At 45.4% G+C, this 20099-nt stretch overlaps 1 protein-coding gene across 4 annotated transcripts in view; it reads right to left on the bottom strand.

Annotated features, from left to right (window-relative positions):
• MAPK8 (mitogen-activated protein kinase 8) overlaps positions 1-20099 on the bottom strand; it is a 417190-nt gene that overhangs the window by 280799 nt on the left and 116292 nt on the right. For all 4 annotated transcript variants that reach the window (XM_078642701.1, XM_078642699.1, XM_078642702.1 and 1 more), the window contains exons 2-3: positions 6769-6921; positions 6350-6527 (exon numbers count right to left, since the gene is read on the bottom strand). In XM_078642701.1, coding sequence (XP_078498827.1) covers positions 6350-6471 — 122 coding nt within the window. In that variant the 5' untranslated portion in view covers positions 6472-6527; positions 6769-6921. The remainder of the gene's footprint in view (positions 1-6349; positions 6528-6768; positions 6922-20099) is intronic.

Here is a 20099-nt window from a genome sequence, read left to right as displayed (position 1 = left end):
ATAGGCGAACACATCAGTAGGGTCTCAAGGGCCTCGTTGTCTATATTTTTCCAGTTTCTTATTATTCTGGGTGGATTCCTGACTTTACTGGACCTAGAGGGGGGGGCTAGGGAGATAGAGAAGTAGATTGCGGCATGATCCGACCAGGAAATAGGGTCGACTGTCGTCACCGCTAAGTTAGGGTGATTCGAGAAAATGCCGTCAAGGGTATGTCCCGCCTTATGTGTCGGGCCCATAAATTTTTGGCATAGTTCTACCCCCTACATCAGATCTAGAAGATCTCGTGTGTCTGTATCGGATGTGCATTCTAGGTGAAAATTGAAATCACCAAGTACAGTAAAAGATTTGGAGCATATTACTTCTTCTAGTAAGTTCTCCAGAGTCAAGAAAAAAGGGGCCTTAGCCCCCGGGGGCCTGTAGAGTAGGCAACCTTTTAAGGTTTGATGGTCTGATGAAGTGAGGTTAAAAGCTAGCAATTCGTCCAAGCCCCTAGATGCGGGTTTGAAGCATCCTCTTACCGAGTTATGGTAGATTATCGCCAAACCACCCCCTTTCTTCCCTTGCCTGTCCAGTACATAACATTCATAGTTAGGCGGGGTGGCATTGACAATATCTTAAAAGATTTTAGAAGACAGTGACAAATCCCACGCATTTCGCCACCAGCTTTCCTACTCATATCTGAATCATGGGCTTCTAGAACAAGTAAGACATATTGACTGGCTTGAAACAAATGTGTTTGTTGGGGTCTTCAGCAAATCTACCTTCATGTTTCAACTGATATGGTACATGTGGTAAATTACCTATCAGAACTATTCACATCTCCTCGAGGTGTGCACCCCAACCCTCTAAGGAAGCGTCCGTCGTAATGGTAAGCGTTGTGGCCGGCTCTTGAAACAGACGCCCTGTTGTGATGTTTGGAAGGTGAGCTCACCATTCCAATGCGCCCTGGATGCGAGGGGTCAGGCAGACTTTGTCGTTGAACGACTCCGAGACTTGCCGCCATTGCTTGTCCAATTCTTCTTGAAGGACTCGCATGTGCAACCTGCAATTGGGAATCCATGCTATACAGGACGACGTCATGCCCAGAAAGGATTTTAACATCCGGACAGAAACGGACCTCTTTAAGCGTAAAAGAGCCACCAGTTTGATGATGCGATCTAGGTGTTCTTGTGAAACAAACACTTTCGCTAGACGTGTATCTACCAATGCTCCCAGAAAGACTCTCTGTTGTGAGGGATGGACATGTGACTTGGTGGTTGATGGAAAGACCCAAGCTTTTGAAGAGGGAAAGGCAAGTCTGAATGTGTTGATTTGCTGCTTGGAAGGTTGGTGCCTTTATTAAGCAGTTGTCCAAGTAAGGGTAGATTTGTATGCCTTGTAGGCGTAGATAAGCCGCAACCGGGGCCATGATCTTTGTGAAGACCCTCAGCGCGGAACGAAGCCCAAAAAGGTAGAACCTTGAATTGGTAGTGCTTTGATCCCACTGTGAAACGGGGGTACTTTCTGTGTCTTTGATGGATTGGCACATGGAAGTATGCATCCTGGAGGTCGATTGTAGAGAGAAATTCTTCTGGATTCAGGAACTGTAAGATTTCCAGCAAGGTCAGCATGCGAAATGTCTTGGACTTGACAAATTTGTTGAGGGCTCTGAGGTCTAAAATCGGGCGCCACTCTCCCGACTTTTTCCCCGATAAGAAAAAAGCGGGAATAAAAGCCCATCCCTTTCTGAATCCTAACTACAACTTGTGCAAACAGTTCCTTCAGATGTTTTGGAGGAGGACCAGATGGCGGGCGGTTGGGTGGGAACTTGATGAATTCCAGAGCGTGGCCTCTTTGGATGACTTCCAAAACCCAACGGTCGGAAGTTATTGCTGACCAATCTAAAAATCTTTGGGAGATTCGACCTCCAATTTGCAGAGTGGGAAAAGACTTGAAGTTGCGAAAGTATTTTTTTATTGGAGGAGTTACCACCTCTGTAAGTGGTTTTCCGCCTGTATGGTCTGGAGTCGGTCTGTCGAGACTGCGATTGGTTTGAATAACGCTGCCTGTTGTCACTGTAGGTGCAGTATTGGTAGGAGGCATGAAAATTAGAGGATGTACCTCTACCACGTGCTCCACGAAAGGGCCTCTTCCGATATTGCAAAGAACCAAGGGCGCGAGCAGTGTTTGTGTCCAAGGCGTCGTCCACATGTTTACAGAAGAGGGACTCATCATCGAAGGGCAAATCAAGTATCTTCGCTTGCACCTCCGGCCGGGAAGACGTAGACTAGAGCCAGCCTTGTCTCTGTAAAACTGCAGCGCCAGCTAACTGCCGGAAACCAGTCGAGGAAATATCAACCGAACAGTCGATAATTTCAGGAAATCTTCTCACCCTCTTGCACGATTCTTTTGCGCTTCAGCTCTGGATGTTTCAGGGACGAGGTCAACCAATGCAGCAATTTCCGACCACATTTGTCGGTCGTAACGTCTGAGGATGGCCAAGGAATTTGCAGCCCGTACAGTGGTTGCAGCCATTGTTGAACATTTTTTTCCAATGGTGTCCAGACGGCGACCCTCCTGGTCCGGTGGTGATGTTAAGGAAGATGAAGGATTCCGTGACCTCTTTTGAGCAGCCTGAGTAATGACAGAACCAGGTTTTGGCTGGGAAACTAAACAGGCAGGCAAATCCACAGGAGCCCTATACTTTTTGTCGATACGTGGAAGTACAACCGGCCCAGAATTGGCCCGTTCCATCAATTTAACTCCTTTCCATATGAAGTCTATGATAGGGATGGAATGCACCTGCTTCAATGGCTGGTCTTTAAAATAGTAGAGGAAGCAGTCCTTTGCCTGACTTCCATCAGCAAGTGGAAGCGTTTGGCAGCCCTTGACATCAAAAGATGGAAACCCACAATGTCAACTGGAGGGGACGCCAGAGGAGAAGTAGGTGGAGGCGACGGAGTCTGCGCCTGGTAATTGTCCCAATCTGCCATTGCAGCGTCATCATCTGGGTCTGTGTCCGTATTATTGCCAGTATCCACCTGAATTGTATGCTGTGGAATAGGTGATTGAACTGGTGCAAGAGAAACAGACGGCTGTGTGGATACGGGCGGTGGAGAAGCCGGCGTGGAAGGTGGGAAACGACGATTGTAGTCATCGAGCATGTGTTGCAGATTGGAGATGAAGGACAGAGGCAACTGTGCCATAGGAACATCCTGGTCAACATCATGCAAATCTTCTGGAGCCGAGATATGCAAGTCTTGCTCCTCATCGTCATCGTAGTCCTGATATTTAATCTTTAACTCCGACGGGCTTTTGGCAGCCCTAAAGTTATAGTCCACATAGGAGCCATCTGAGTCACCCTCATCATCAGATGCAAATAGTTGAGGCGGTGGACCTGTGCGATGTTGCAACGGGCTCAAATCCAAAGGAACTGGACGCTTGACAGTAATAGCCGTGACAACTGTGAAGCTGGTTGCAGTTGCCAGTGAAAATTTCGCCGTCGAGGTCGACGCGGTCATCGTTGAGTGCTTTGCAGTAGACTTTCCTGGCGTCTACGGTAATGGCAAGGTCTTCAACGAGATTACTGGTTTCGTCGTCGTCGACGCTGCCGTCGACGTTGGTGGTACTGCCGTCGACGAAATTCGTGACGTCGACGAAGCTACCGTCGACGAGGAGCTCGCCGTCGACGGGATGTAGGCCGTCGACTAGGCCGTCGTCGATGAAGTTGAAGGCATCGACGATGAGTGACGCGTCTACGAAGCCTTCGTCGACGAATGGCACTTTGACTGAGTCGTCGACGAGACGGGTTTCTTCGCCGTCAACGAGATCTTGATAATGGAAGCAATAGGCCGGGCATCCTGGACCAGCGTCGACGAAGCAGTCATCGTCGTCGTCGTCGACATGGAGCAAGATGTCGTCGTCGGCAGGACGTCGACGGATCTCGTCGTCGCCAACGTGCGCGTCGACGAGCTGGCGCTCGTTTTTGAGGACGAGGGCACAGAATGGACCTGCGACGCCAGAGAACTAAGTCCCGCAGGCGTAGAGGCCGGCAGATCCCATGGGGAGACTGATTTTGAAGCGTCCACGAGCTTCTTTTTCTTAAGGAAAGGAGAAGGAACATCAGACTCAGACCCACGCTTGAGAGAGGTCATAGACTGGCGAGAAGACACACCCTCTAAATCAGACACAGGATTGTCTGAGGTCTTCAACTTCTGTAGCCACAGAAGGAGAAGGGCCTCTCTAACTTTCAAGGTCTTATTTGAAAATGTCCTACAAAATTTACAACTCCTCACCTCATGGTCCGGGTACAAGCAATAAATGCATTTCTTATGAGGGTCCTCAGAGAAAAGACAAAGTTTTCCACAGGCTGAGCAGGGCCTGAATAAAGATTTATTTGTAGTAGACATACTTGAAGGTTTGAAGCTTGAAGTTGAGGAAAAAACTGAGCAGAGCTCAGGGAGACTCCCTTCACACGATGTGCGGTAGAAAATCTGAGCGCTTGAGCTTCTGAGGAGAAGGTTCTAGAAGGTGCTACAGCCTGATTAGCTGGAAAGTGGACTATTATAATGACATTGATATGTTACTAAAGTGAGCTCTCCCTCAATGCTTTCTATGGGCCTATTTTGACCTATGGTACTTCAAGACTATTTTTAAAAAAGAATATACATATTATGGAATATTATTTTATGTGTATATATGTATATATTATGTATATATATTTATGTATATATCCTTTTTTTACTATGTTATGTACCGTGGGGCTCCCACTTCGACGACGGGGAATTATTCAAGCATGTGAATCTATGAAAGACACCCCTAATACTGGAGAACTGTTAATTTCCCATAGATAGCCTCATGTACCGGTCTCTTCACCCACCTTTGTGAGATGGGTGAAAGAGGTTATGAGCTTGTCCGGTGTGGACATCTCTATATTTGGAGCACACTCCCTTAGAGATGCATCAGCTTCTAAAACCTTTGTCTCTGGGAGAGGTCTGCAGGATATCCTTAGGGCTGCAGATTGGTCAAATGAAAATATGTTTAGAAATTGATGCTTTTGACTGATTGCAAATGCAATTGATAATGTGTCAAATGCACTTTAAACTTGCATAATGTTCACCTCCATGTCATGCCATAAAATGTTGATTTTTCACAGCCTGGTTGACTGAAAATCGGGATTTTATTAAAGACACGGAGGCTAAGATTATCCCTCACGATGATGCCCACTCTAGTGCAACTAGTTATTATCTCAATAAATTCAAATTTCTTGTTTTTTTTTTTCTTTCAGCACAGGAAGAAGGCTGTATGTGGGGGGACTTTATAGCTTGTTAGAATTTTATTAAAGTTCTATATTTTTCAATTGTTGCTACTGTGAGCTGGCAAAAAAGATTTGCATAATCTTAGCCTTTGTGTCTTTAATAAAATCCATATTCTTTGCCCACCAGGTTGTGAAAAATCAACATTTTCCACTAGGATTATTGAACAGTCCTCCAGACTTTGAAGGACTGATACTCACTTTGTTTTTGCTTCTCCTTCCAAATGGAAAAAGCCCAGTAAAGTTATTTCATTAAAGTGTAGTAATCCAAAAGTCTACCAATAAATTTCAGTAAAAATATAACTAACTTTGATTCATTTCTGGAAAGAGAGGTCATAGCTACTCCCACAATTCCATTATATGGTGCTGGCCCAGGTGCAAATGTAAGATGCCAAACAAACGATATGCATAAAGTGAATGAACCTCCACTGCTCTGACTGGACACTTTAGCGCGTAGGTGGTGCATTTGAACCACTTTTCTTTGGCAAGTAAACATGTGGCAAAAGCTTATGGAATTTCTGATGAAAGCACCAGCTACTTCCTAGCAACTAGCAAAATAATTACATTTGCATTATAATACTTTCCAATTAGGGGCATTAAATCACCACAACACCAAAACACAAAGATAGTAATGTGAGCTGTTAATATGAAGGGTAAACTACGGAAAATGATTTGTTACCTTACCAACGGGGAAAATTAAAGCATGTAAATTTAACCTGATGAAAGGTCCTACATTGGAGAAATAAAAGTCACACAAGATAGAAGTGTTAATTCTACCTTGCACCCCACACTCACTTTGTCTGAGTACAGAGATATAGCTAATGTCTTACTACTGCTTCACCTCAATCTGTGTGACATCTACAGAGATCATCCTGTGACTTGTTGATTGAAGAGCAAAATGCCCTAATCCTTCCAATGTTAACGACAAAGTCTTGCTTGATTCCACATTCACATGTCGCCATAAGAAAATGCAATTGTATCATACAGTGAAAATTCTTAAGAAAATAAGAAACAAGGTTAATAGCGGAATTCACATATTGACAATTTTTAGCTTACCAAACAATTCCCTGCGCTCCTGAGCCGATCGGCTTTAGGTTCTGATAGCGCTTCAAGACAGTGAAGGTGGAGTCCCCAATCTCCACACTGCAGAAGTTGCTGTCCCTCTTTCCTCTGCTCATGGTTAGACCGATGTTATTATCCCCAATTCATTCAAACCTAAAATGTAGTCAAAACTCTGGAACCAGAAATAAAAAATAAAAAAAATAAGAAACTGTCTATGCCATGGGAGAAAAAAACAACAGGGAGAACAAAAAAGTACACAGAGGGCAAGGACACAAAAACGCCAATACACCAGCCAATACACGGAGCAATAGCACAGCGGCATAGAGATGCATGTGTGGGAACTGTAGGGTGCAGTTACACTGGAACAGATGCAGAGTATGAATTTTCAACCATTTATGCTTTTACAAGATTACCCTTTCTAGATGAAGTCTTCCAAACAGCCGGACCATCGAATTACAAACAGCTGTCCAGATATCGGACCCTTGGAAATGACTCTAGGTTATTTTCTTTGGTTCTTCAAGCCAAGGATGCAGAGCTTTTGGATCATTCAGGTCTTCGTACAAACCCTTAGGAGACGAAGGAAAAACAGATCAGGAGGGTATTTTACAACACTTTCAAGCTCACTGAACATCTTAGCTGGAATGACAATTGTACAAACAGCTTTATTTGAGATGATTAGAGGGCTTTCCATGGGACGATAGCAAAGGTTAACCAGTCACAGCAATGTCAAGCATTTCACCAGTAGCATAGCTGTAGCAGTAATGGCCATGTTAACAGTGGTGAAACTAAGAGAAATTAAGCTCTAAACCACCGAAAAGAAAACAATGCTGTTCAGTATAATTTGCACAATGAGCTGTTGAATATTATAGGAGAAACTAAACAGGATATTGAAAATGTTCAACAGACAATGCAAGTACAACTTAGCAGGAAGAGAACCAGCAAAGGGACACATAAAATTGCCGATTCATTTCTCCTGTATTTGTGATTATGCTAGAGGTTGGGTTATTCACAACGCAATAGAGTTTTTGAACCTAAGGTTATTATCTTGAAACCCTCCTACAATCCTGAATATTTATAGCTCCTTAACCATGGTGCCTCAGAGGTAAACCAGATTATGACAATCAACAGTTTGCATAACTATCCAGCGATTATGCAAAAGACTCTTCCGTACTGGATGAAAAGCCAGTCTCAACAGGAAGTCTCTTTCCTTGGATTACAAAAGGAAAACTGAGCTACGAGTACAAAGACCTTGCCCACCTTACATGACCGGGTGAGCAACTTTGTACCCCAATTACAATCAATATTAAAGTATACAAAAAGAGATGGTGGAATGCTTGAATGAATTGCTGCCACTGGTAATTACTCAGGCCACATTCTAGTCCATCGTTATTTTGCACACCATGCCACCTCAATTTGTACTCCACTATATGCAAATCAGTCTTGACCCTGCTCCAATCAACAGTACAGCCCGAACTGTCAGGCCAGGTCCTCCCTGAACAAGAACACAAGCAACCCAGGACTGGTTTTGGCCTTTTTAGGGCCTCATCAATTAGGTATAGCTTGGGTGCAGAGATATGGTATTCACACGCTCCACGTCTGGGCACACCTAGATTGTTACCATACGGAGCAGGGTCAAGTTTGATTTGCATATGGCTGGGTTCAAACTGAGGTGGCATGGTGTGCAAAAAAACAATGGATTGGAATGTGGCCCAAACGATTGCCAGTGGCTGAGATTAATTCAAGCATTCCATCAATTTTTTTTATTGTACGACTGAATAAACAGGATGTAGTCCTTCAACTTTGAATGCCGGTTGCCCTTCTATGGAGTTTGGAAAGGTTTTCGTTGACACTTCTAGCGCTGGTGCTATTTTTCCTGCACCACCAGCGAATATGAATATATATATATATATATATATATATATATATATATATATATATATATATATATATATATATATATATATATATATATATATATATATATATATATATATATATATATATATATATATATATATATATATATATAGTTCCAATCCTGAAATTTTCCATGTACAAACAGGCGCTGACTCCGTGGGATCATATATCAAAGAGAAGTTTATTCCATGCAATAGGCTTTGACGCGTTTCGGCGGTAGAACCTCTTTGTTCACAACATCTGGCCACACTAAGAATGGTGCATTATATACAAATGGTTTTGCTTGGTAACAGTGTACGTGCGTTGTCATGGATACTCTAAAAAAAAAAACAAGGACATAGAAGAGGTGTGCTCCGTGACAGGTGATTAGTCATGGTAAGACTGACAGTATTTCTTTTACCACCATTATAATGTATTCATTTGTTAAAATATTTCTGCATATTAGAACATATTTACTAAACGCATAACATTAGTGTTTCCTACATAGTTTAAGGCTAAACCTACATTTGCCTGTGGAAAAAATGAGAATACAGGTGTATAAACAGTGAATCATGTTGTGAAATATGTGCACATATGTACATATGGCTTTTCAATAGAGTATGCCACCAATACGAACAATGCCATTTACCCACTATATATTAATTATGAATGCCCAGAAAGCTGTGTTACCCGATAAAGATTAAGTAATCTTTATAACTCAAATTTCCTGTACTTGGTCATGTTCGTACGGAATTGTATGAAACCTGTCTGCGATGTACGCTTTACTATTCTGCGTTTCCCGTCAGTGTGGTAAATGTTTGTCCTGTTCCCCCCCGTCTGCTAATACGGTTATTTACATTATTGTGGCCACAATGTGCATCATGCCCATATGTTTACTGCATATTTACAATTTTGACGGCTATGATATGGCAAAGACCGGCTATCTAGGTCACGTCAGTGTGGCTTATCATGTTGCCCTTTAACACTTGACCGTGCTCAAATTTTTACTTTACGCCTAACGGGATAGGTGTCTCCAGTGTTGCCCAAGTGGGCGTGTGTTACAAGGTTTAACCATGAGTAGGGTTGGTTTGCTGTAGATGTTTCCTGGGCAGGTATGGGGTAAAGACCTGTAATGGGTGGGCACTGGAAAGCGTAGGTTGGGTGACTGGGAAAGGGAAGGTGTTAGATGTTAGATTACCAAGCAAGTGATGTAAAAATAAAAAAGGTGTTATGAAAGCACATGGGTTGGATGTATAGGGGAGTGGGTCAAGGAAATCGGGAGGCGTTACATATAGTTAGGTGCTGCTTATGTGTGCTGTCTGGGTTTTCTAGAGGTGTACACTCATTGCTTCATCTGCATTTAGACCGTTGGGTGTCTTGGAGTCTAGTAGGATGATGTACCCAGATTCTAGTCTCCTGAGGGCAAGCTGTCTGTTACCACCCCTGACATTTTTCTTCACACTGTCAATGACAAAATATTTCAGATCTTCTGCTCTGCCGCCGTGGTGTGTGTTAATGTGGCGTGCTACTGGATATGCGGGATCGTCATTACTGATTGCACGCAGATGTTGTAGTATCCTCACATGGACCGGGTGTATCGTACTTCCTACATATTTTTGTCACATGTGCATTGCAGGACAAACTGCAAATTCTGTCTTGCAGGTGAAATTTTCCCTTATCTCGAGTGGAGTTTTTCTGAATGTCAGTTTTATTTTGCTGGTATTACACCATGCCTGCAGGCTTTGCACTTGGTGCATCTGTGAAAGCCATTAGTGCTTTTCAGCCAGATGGTGCTCTTTTCTTTGCGAGGCGTATTGGACACCAACTCTTGCCTCATAGATTTAGCCCTTCTGAACGTTAGTTGGGGTAGTTTGGTGCAAGAAGATCCTATCGTAGGATCGCTACGTACTATCGGCCAGTGTTTATACAGGATTTTGCGTAGCCTCGTGTGATATGCGTTATATCCTGTAATAAGTCTCGGAGTGTTACCTGATGGTTTAGTCAATGGTTCCCCATTCTTTTTAAAAATGAGTTCTTCTCTGATTTTTTTAGAGCATTTCTGCTCTGCTTTTTTCAGTTTTATTCTTGTACCCTCTGTCCCGTAGTCTGTCAAAGAGCTCTTTTCTGGATGTGTCAAAACTCTCTTTTGTGCTGCAGTTCCGCCTCATCCTGAGGCATTCCGCATAAGGAATACTCGAGATGAGACTACAAGGGTTTATCTAAGCGGGCCACTGTAGGCTGGTTTGATAGAGCGTGTACGTCCGCGCTACAAGACCTTAAGAAGGCTCTATCTAACCACCCGAGAGATAGGGACGCTGTTAAACATTTGAGGTCTAAATACAAATGTGAGTTGAAGCGCAGGAAACAGTAACAGAGAGCAAGCCTGGGAGGACCTGACTAAGGCTGCAGCCCTACGGGATAGCAAACTGTTCTGGAGTACTGTGAACAGCCCATTTCTCCAGAAGGAGGAATTTCCAGTTCTTAATGCACAAGTTAGCGAGGTCAGCTGGGTCCTACATTTTACTGGGATTTTTTACCCAAAAGGTAATGACCAGGATAGCCCCCGTAATAACACCATACCCAACCAACCGCTGGGGATTACCCTCCAGGAAGTTGACATGGCAATCAGTAAAAGTAAAGGGGGGAAAGCCCCAGGCCCAGACGGGGTACCGATTGATCTTTATAAAACCGATCTGGCCTTGTGGAGTCCCCTATTGACCCAAGTATTCAACGCTGCTGTTAACGATACTACCCCTTCTACTTGGAGTGAATCCGTAATTATATCAATCTACAAGAAGGGAGATAGAGGAGAGGCTAAGAACTACCGCCCTATCTCCCTAATGGATTCCTCACTAAAAATTATGAGTAGGGTTTTATTGCTACGCTTGGAGGAATGGGCCGAAAGTAATAACATCCTTGCCGTCTCCCAATACGGCTTTAGGAAGGGCCTCGGCACTATCGAGCAGTGTATTAATTTAGATCTCCTAATAGGAAAATACACCAAAGCTAAACAGGGTTCATTGTTTCTCTGTTTTGCGGACCTCTCCAGTGCCTTCGATTTGGTTGACCATACTTTGTTGTGGTCAACCCTACTCGAAATGGGTGCACCGGCTGCGATTATTCATTTTCTGGCCAGACTCTACGCTAATTTATCTGCCCAGATCCGTTATGGCCCTGAGGGGGAATGCACGAGGAAGATCAGGGTCAAATCTGGCATTAGGCAGGGTTGTGTCCTGGCCCCGCTGCTCTTTTCCCTTTTCATAAATTCAATTGAGCAGGAACTGAAAAAAGTGCAAGGTGATGCCCCACAAGTTAAGGGACAATCTATCCCGGTGCTGCTTTATGCAGATGATACCGTTTTACTCTCAAGAACCCCCATAGGCCTTCAGAAACTTATGAATTGCTTTTATGATTTTATACAGGGGAAGAAACTAAAAATTAATAATTCTAAAACTTTTATCATGGCATGCAGTAAAAAGGTAAACCAACTTAAATCATTTTATTTTAAGAAAAACTGCAGCGAGGTTGTGAATAACTTTTGCTATCTGGGTATTACCTTTAGCAATGGTGGGTCCTGAGCCCCAGAGCAACATAATGTCAAAGCTAGGATGGGTAAGGCCTCCTCAAGTGTATATCGTTTTGCTGCTAAATTGGGAAGCCGGCGTATACCGGACATGCTGAATGTTTACCGACACAGGTGTGCATCTATTGCACTATATGGTTCAGGGGTCTGGGGTCATTGGACCCAAAAGGACTTGCATTTACTGGAGAATTCTTTTCTTAAAAGACTCCTCTGCCTCCCTTCTTCGGCATCCATTGAACTGACCCATAAAGAACTAGGGTTGGACTACAAATCTGATCTAATCGGATTGAGACCCTTAATGGCATGGAGATCTATTTGGTCTAAGGATGAAACCAGCTTTACCAGAGAAATAATTAAAGACTGCTTATGCTTGGATAACGCCTACCAGATCCCGTGGTTAAAGTATGTTGTTTCATCCTTTAAGGAACTCTTCGATTTGGATGTACATGAGGACCCAATGTGTGCCACTGTCCTACCGAAACAGGAGGTTAAAGGCGTCTTCTTGAGGCATAAACATGATAAGCGTAAAGAACAAACCAGAGATTATTCAACTCATGCCTTCTATTTCTCTAATAAGGAAGAAGGGACTGGCTTTCCTATGTATCTAAAAGTTATCACCAGACAGCCGCATCAATATGTTCTTACAAGGCTGAGACTAGGAACTGTGCATAACCTGGTGGCATTCCCGAGAATGAAAATTTACTCTGCCACCCCCTGTCCATGTGACGGAATTACTAAGCAAAGCACTTTGCACTTTATGCTAATATGCCCTTTGTATAAAGCTCTGTGTATTTTCTACCTCAAAACCCTATTTAAGAAATATTCTGTGTCAACAACTGGTAATGCTATGAGATTCTTATTTGCACTTGCTACCCCGGATATATGCTTTTTTATCGCAACTTTTATTTTAAAATCAATCACGGCCAGAAAAAGTATGGTTTTTTAATATTATGTTAGTTCGAACCTTTGCTGCTAGTAAATGTAAATGTAAATGTAGCCGTACTTGTAAAGCGCACTGATACTCCTGAGTGTCCTGGCGCTGTACTCATACCGCTAGGGAACCCTTCCTGGTTTTTCCCCGTGTAATGTCCACTCCTGGGCATCCCCAGGGTGCAACCAGGCATCCCTAGAGCTGTAGGGGGCCGTTGTGGAGACTAAGCAAGCTATTGCCCAGAGTTGCAGCGTGGGACCCATGCTTGGAGTAGGCACCGAGGTGAGAAATCAGGTCCGAGGAATTATGAGCCCAAGATCCGCCCAGACCAGCCAAGGCAGGAATTGAACCCTGGTCCCGGGCCAGACCTCTGCATCAGGGCTGCCGCTCTAACCATTGAGCCACACTTCTCCACTCCGCTAGTCCATGTTTTATCGATTGAGCTCTGCTAAGCTCTGTACCTCCCTATCCTGTGACAATTCATATGTGCCATGTTTATTCTGTATACTTTTATGATGTTTTTTATGAACAATCGAATAAAGTTTAAGAATTGAATTGAATGGACTACTGGGGTGAAAACTGTCAGCATGCAGAATTGTATTTCCAGACTTGGGTTTTCTGTATGTCTTAGATTGTATTTTGTTTTGGCCGACGTATAGTTCTAGGTCCAGGAAGACAATGGATACTTTGCTGGTGGTGCAAGTGAACTGGAGTTTAAATGTGTTCTGGTTAAGTTCAGCTGCAAATTCCCTAGCACTTTCCTCACTTCCTCTCCATAACACAAAAATGTTGTCAATGTAGCGACAATAAAGTGCCACATTTTCTGACATTTGTGTGTGGTGTGTCTTCATGAGTATTTGCTCCTCCCACCAGCCCATATGCAAATTAGCATAGCTGGGGACGAAGCAAGTACCCATTGCTGTCCCCTGTGTCTGCTTGTAAAGGAGGTTGTCAAACATGAATGTGTTATTTTCTAGACACCACTCAGTCATTTGTAGTAACATAGATGTGTGTTGGTAAAGTTCAATACCTCGTGTTCACAGGTAATGTTTAGTAGCATTCAAACCATCCCTACTGGTATAGAGGCTCTGAACATCTAGTGTGACAAAGACATAATCACTGTGCCCATTTAGGTCATAGATCTTCCCCAGAAAATCCCCACTGTCTCTAATGTACGCTGGTAGGTTTTGCACATGTGGCTGGAGGAAAAAGTCTATGAATTTGCTTGTGTTTTCGAATAGTCTGCCGATTGCAGATATTATTGGCCTTCCTGGTTGCCATTGCTCATTCTTATGTATTTTCGGTATTAGGTAGAGTTGGGGTGTTACCGGATAATTGTTTTTCAGGAAATCAAATTCTTGTTTTCCAATTAGCCCTGCTGATTTCCAATCATAAAGGCTTTTGTGGTACCGTTCTTGGATATTAAGAATATTTGTGGCACTTATTTTTACATAGCAATTTCTATCCGCTAATTGGGACTTCGCTTGTCCGTTAAACATTTCCAGAGGACTACATTTCCTCCTTTATCTGACCAACGTATCATGATATCATTGCGGTCTTTGATTTTCTTAATCACAGTATCATATTCCGTTCTCTGATTGTGCCTCATTTTGGTGAAATAGTCGCTACTTTCCACTGACAGTTCCTTCAAATCTTTGATTACTTTATCTGAGAAGATGTCGATATTGTCTTTCGGCATCAGTGAGTAAACAAGCATTGGCATAGCCAATAGGTCTCGCTTTTGGGCCCTTCTAAGTATTTAGTTATGCACCACAATGTCCTTGGTGCAACAACATTAACTGTTGTGTGGCTAAAAACTTATAAGGTCCCAAAAGCGAGACCTATTGGCAATGCTAATGCTTGTTTATGTAAAACAGTGAAGGCACAGAGGCAAACAACGTGGACGGTGGTTCACTCAGTGAGATTCAGAGGCATCCCGGCCGACTGGGTTTGATTGATCTGAAATTATGGCAGCTGTGTTTACACCATTAATAAAGGCAGTGCTATGGAGGTGCTGGCGAGATCTCTGTTAGGCTTGCCGCCCGTGGCGGCCGATTGAAAGGGGAGGGCATTGAAAGTTACAAGGGTAAACACGGATGAACCATGGCCATCCGTAGCGGACATCTAAAAAGGTGGCTTGTCCATGAGCATAAAACAAATCTCTTCATAGCAGCCTAGTTTCTTTGTAAATTCAGTTTTTATACAAGCAGTCTGGTTTGGCTATTGGAACTCCCCTATGGTTGTAAATTGTATCATTATAATTATACACTTTTAATCGTGAATGAAAAGGGGCACCCGTAGGTGCTCCCATCTTCAAAAGGAACCATTTACTGTCCTATCTTGGCAGGAAGAAGCCGTGTTCACGGCGAGGACTGTAGAAGCAGACATCTGCATTTGTTTCCATAGCTACAAAACACTGCATAAACTCTTGTGAAAAAATGAGTTCAGAAAAAAAAAATGTTGGCAGCGAAGATAAAAGCAAGATCAGCAAAGATGAAAGGAATGGAGAAAAATAAGAAATGAGAGCTAAAGGAGAATGGAAACAAAAGAGGGAAATGTGAAGGGGCGAGCGGAAAATAAGGAAGGGAGAAATGGAAGAAGGAACACGATAAAAACAGAAAGGAGAGAGTAAACAAGAATAAATATGGAAAGAGAAAACAGTAGGTGATAATGAAAGAGTGATGGGAGGAGAGAGATGGAAGAAGGCACGCAAGATAAAAATAGTCGGGATAAAACAAGAATATATATGAGATTAAAACAAGGAGAAACACGAGAGACGGCCTGTGGCCGTCAAAGTGAAAGTACGGCCGGCGGAGGGCATTGCTGTGGGGAGGGGGAGGAGAAATGCGACACGGCGGGAGGGGGCGGAGCGGGGAGAGCAGCATGAGGGTGTGAAGCAGCAGGGGCCTTTGAAGTGAAGCTAAGCTTCACTTCAAAGGTGTGGGAGGAGTGCTGCTGGTGATTGACTGGCGATTTGATGATGTGCACGCGCATTGACCTAAAAGCGCACGGGCACAGCATCAAATCGCCAGTCAATCGCCAGTCTAGGTAAAGCTTATTTAAGCCCCTATATATCTCGCTCCCGCTCAATGCGCATGCGCATTGAGATAGGTCGCTCGACCTAAAAACAGAGCTTTGGACTCTACCATTTCCCACTGAAAGGCAATATTTCTCTCCATGTGTTCCCATTCCTGGTGTGTCATGCAGGTTGGTGCTTACTTTGCCTCCATGTTAAAGAAAAGTAGATGTTTCAGCACCCAGGCTAATGTGCTGCATAACCAAATACATATAAGGTCCCAAAGGTGAGACCGATTGCATTGCAAATGCTTGTTGAGAATTCCATCAGTACATGTGCTGTGCCCAGACTTAGCTGTGTTAGGACAAAGCGATGTTGGATGTTGTGTGTAATTGAGAGGTACTGCCTTAGCCCCTCATTTGGTGTCACTGAGTGTTATGCAGACACATAGGACCTGTGGGAGCCAATACCCGGTATGTCATCATTCTTTTTTTATTAAGTTGCATAAGCTTCAATTGCCTCTTGCTGAAATGCTTAATACAGTCTGGCCTATCTAGGGACAAAATCACTGAGCTGGGTCAGCTCTATAGAGGTACACGAAATTCTCTGTTCCTTATCCAAATGTAAACAATCTATTATGATGGATTTATTGAACCCAGTCGCCCCTGTGCACAAAAGTGAGTGCCACAACTATATAGGTTTCTTCGATCATAGATCATCCAAGTGTGGCAACCCCAATTCCCTATGAAGTATGCCAACTGCTGTAGACTGAGGAACAGCGAGAAGTCACCACAGAAAAATGTTCGCTTGAGCTTGAAAAATATTGTGTTTGGTAGGGCCCCAAAGCCCACTACCAAAAGATACTGCAGAAAAACATTTCGCTCTATACATTGAAATCATTTCCCTGATTGGTTTACATCCTAATTTGGAGGCAAACCTAAGGATGCCCTTGCAGACCCACCTTCTCTTTAACCTATTGTTATTAACGTGCTTAATTTAGAAACAACTAGTAGTAAAAAGAATGCCCAGCTAGGAGAATGGTGTGAGCCTCGTGATATTTATGACTTTAATGTGGGGACTTCATGACTTACACACGACTGCTCCACAGATCTATGTATAAGTTTTCTTTACGTTAATTTTAGGTTCACTAGCCTCCATAAATTTAGAAGGCAGTCCATTAAACTATGCAGGCCATTGGTCATTTTTGACAATAGGACAGCGTCGCTCGCATAAATGAGGATCAGGACTGCCCGTCCATCCACTCGTGGTGAATCTGCGGCCAAACCCTCGAGCAATCTGATTAATAATAATCTTTTTTATGTGGTTAATTATAAACCATTAAATTTTTTTATTTAAAAAAAACATAGGGAGTTAAAAATGGCACAGCAAATGAGAACGCTGGTGTTTGGCAATGTGGCAGGGCAGCTAAAGAAGTCTGCCAACCTAAATGCAAGAACAAGAGAATGAATTTGCAATAGAGTCAAAGACCAGAGTAAAAAGCAGCAAGAACATATTAGTGGTTTGCAAACATTTAAAACAGTCATCAAGTTAAAAAGGTTGAGTAAAGCAGCAATCTTTTTCACAGCCAAATCTAGGACATTCAACCAGGGAAGGGCAAGGTGTTAGCAGACATTTTTCACAGACCAAGCTGGCGCGTTCAACCGATGGGACTGTTTAACAGGAAGTAAAGTGTGCTTAAGACCTACTGTAAAAACGCAAAGCAATGTGCAGGTGAATGGGATGAGAGGTACAGTCTCGCAGCATTCGAATACAAAGGTTTTATGAACGATGGTCCTTGGGGCAGCACAGCTGTGACTCTTCCAGCAGACTGATCAGATTTTAAAGTCGGATGTGGGCTGGGGATTCACTAAGAGAACGGACTAGGGCCGCTCAGCAAAGTCCAAGAGCGGCCACGTTTACTAACTACTAATGCAACAAACTTGGCCAGGGGAATCTTTAGGGTGGGGGGCGTGGCTTAGCAAGCGGCAATGGCGGTCGCAGCTTTCTAGAGCTCCCGCTTGCCCGCGCAATAATTCTTCTTTTATCCTGATCCCCGAGCCTACCTACCATACCCAGAGTGCGGTGACAACTGCTGTGGGTGTCGGTGTCCCTCCGGTGTGGTCAGCGGAGCCCTGTACGCCTTGAGCGCTGCGGGGTGACAGCGGAGGAGGAGCGGCCCAGTGCGCGGCTGGGAAGCCGGGGACTTGATTAGGCGCACCCACAGTGGGACCGCCGGCGCGGTGTGACCGCCCTGTCAGTTATCGGGCATCGGGGCAGCCCTGCCTGGTGACACCTGAGAAGCCGGGGGCCTCGAGTTTCGCGACGCCCGCCTGGAGCTCGCGCTGGACCGCGGCCGCCTCCGGGGCCGGTCGAGGCCTTGGCGCTGCATTTTTGGGACGACCCCCTCCTGCTCCTGCACAGAAAACGGCCTGGAGCGCGGCGGGACGGCTGTTGGTGGGCCCGGTGGCCGGAGAAGAATCGTGAGTACCCGCGTTGGGGCCCCTGGACGTCCGTGGTGGTGGCCACTGCACTATCTATACCCGAGGGGTGCAACAGAGCCTTGCGGGCCGCTGGCAGCGTGGGAGTAGATCCTGAGGTCTGCTTTCGGCTTACCTGAGCCGTGCCACGAGTTCAGAGCCACGAGAGATAACACCAGGCGGAGGGAGAAGTCGACTGAGTGAGCCCTGGCTGGGCTGCATAAACGACATAGGAGACCCGTTGCTGTGGAGCCCGTGGGTTGTGTGAGAGAGACGCTGCCTAGCCCACGGGGGGACTGGGGGCCTTCGACTGTTGGCAGGTGGAGGGCTGCTTTCGGGGCCTGCCTGGGCCTTGCCTCGACACAGAACTTTACCACGGATGAGACTATCCGGGGCCCACTGAAGGAACAGTTGCTCCACGCGGCCCTCCCCTGTTACACTTGGTAGAAGGAGATTGGGGTCCCTGAACGTCCATTTCGGTATACGTTGTGGGCAAATCGCGAGGGACTTGCAGCCATCACCAGGGGAGGAGGCGGCCCCACCAAACAAGTGACGATCGACAAGTTCACCGGGCCCGGTGGGGGCCCTGGACCGTCAGGAGGTGGCCAGCAAGGAGGGGGGCCGGACAACGCGGCACTAATGGCGGCCATCACCCAATCAAGGGATATGCTAGATGCCAAGATAGGGGCAGTGGGCGCAGATGTCACCCTCTTGCGCCAAGACTTGCGGAATGCCGTGGCGCGGATCACGGAGGCTGAATCCAGAGTGTCGGTGGTGGAGGACGATGTGGGCACACTCAAGAAGAAGATGGCGGCAATGGAAACTGCGCAACGGGGTCTGGCGCTTCGAGTGGAGGATGCTGAAGGGCGCGCACGCCGCAATAATCTCCGATTTATTGGCTTTCCGGAACGATGTGAGAAGGGTAATATGGAACAATTCCTCACACAGTGGCGGGGAACCGGGCTGCCCCCGGAGGCTCTATCTAATTGCTTCGTTATTGAACGCGCACACCGCGCCTTGTCACAGATGCCACCGGAGGGTGAACGGCCTAGGGCTGTAATTGCTAGACTTCTGAATTACCACGACCGGGATGTCATTCTGAGGGAAGCGAGAACCAAGGAGGCCCTTCTTTTTGAAAATCGTAAGATAATGATTTTCCCTGACTACACGAAGCTAGTACAGCAACAGCGCCAATCCTTCATGGACGCCAAGGCAAAGCTGCGGGGTCTCAAACTCCAATACTCCCTGTTGTACCCAGCGCGCCTGAGGGTGATATTCAAATCGCGGTCACTGTTTTTCAATACTCCGGAGGACCTCTTTAAATGGACCGACGAGACAGTTAGGATCCGGCCGAATTCTCAGCCGGGGCTGAATCCGGGCCCTTCGAGGGGGGCATCACAAGAGCAGAGTGGCCAGGCGACCAAGACCAAGAGGAACCGGCGATCTAGGTCACGCAAGCGGTCGGCCTCCTTCAGCGGCGCCCAGGCCGGTAGTAGGACCGAAGAATCTGACCAGTCTGAAATGGATAACGGCCAAATCTGAAGATTCTGCGCCCCTCTATACTCTTGTTGCTACAGGCCGTGGCCAACGTGGTACGGGCTCTTGAGGCCCGACAGACTGGTAGCATCATGGCTGCCTCGGGATGGGTTTGTGGCTGACCACTGACCATGGGGGGGATTGTGGGTGGGGGCTCGGGGACTACACATAAGGGGCTACTGCTCTCCTACGAATGTGGGAGGTTCTGGGAGAGGAGTGATGAGGTTGCTGTTTCCTGGGGAGTTGGGATCCATTGGCATGGCTGGCTCAGGGTCCTCTGTTCTGGACTCGGGGGCACCCATGCC

Source organism: Lissotriton helveticus, chromosome 5_1 (genome assembly GCF_964261635.1).
Source record: "Lissotriton helveticus chromosome 5_1, aLisHel1.1, whole genome shotgun sequence".
NCBI lineage: Eukaryota > Metazoa > Chordata > Amphibia > Caudata > Salamandridae > Lissotriton > Lissotriton helveticus.
The sequence above is the reverse complement of the archived record's forward strand: the minus strand, read 5'-3'. Positions and strand labels throughout refer to the sequence as shown.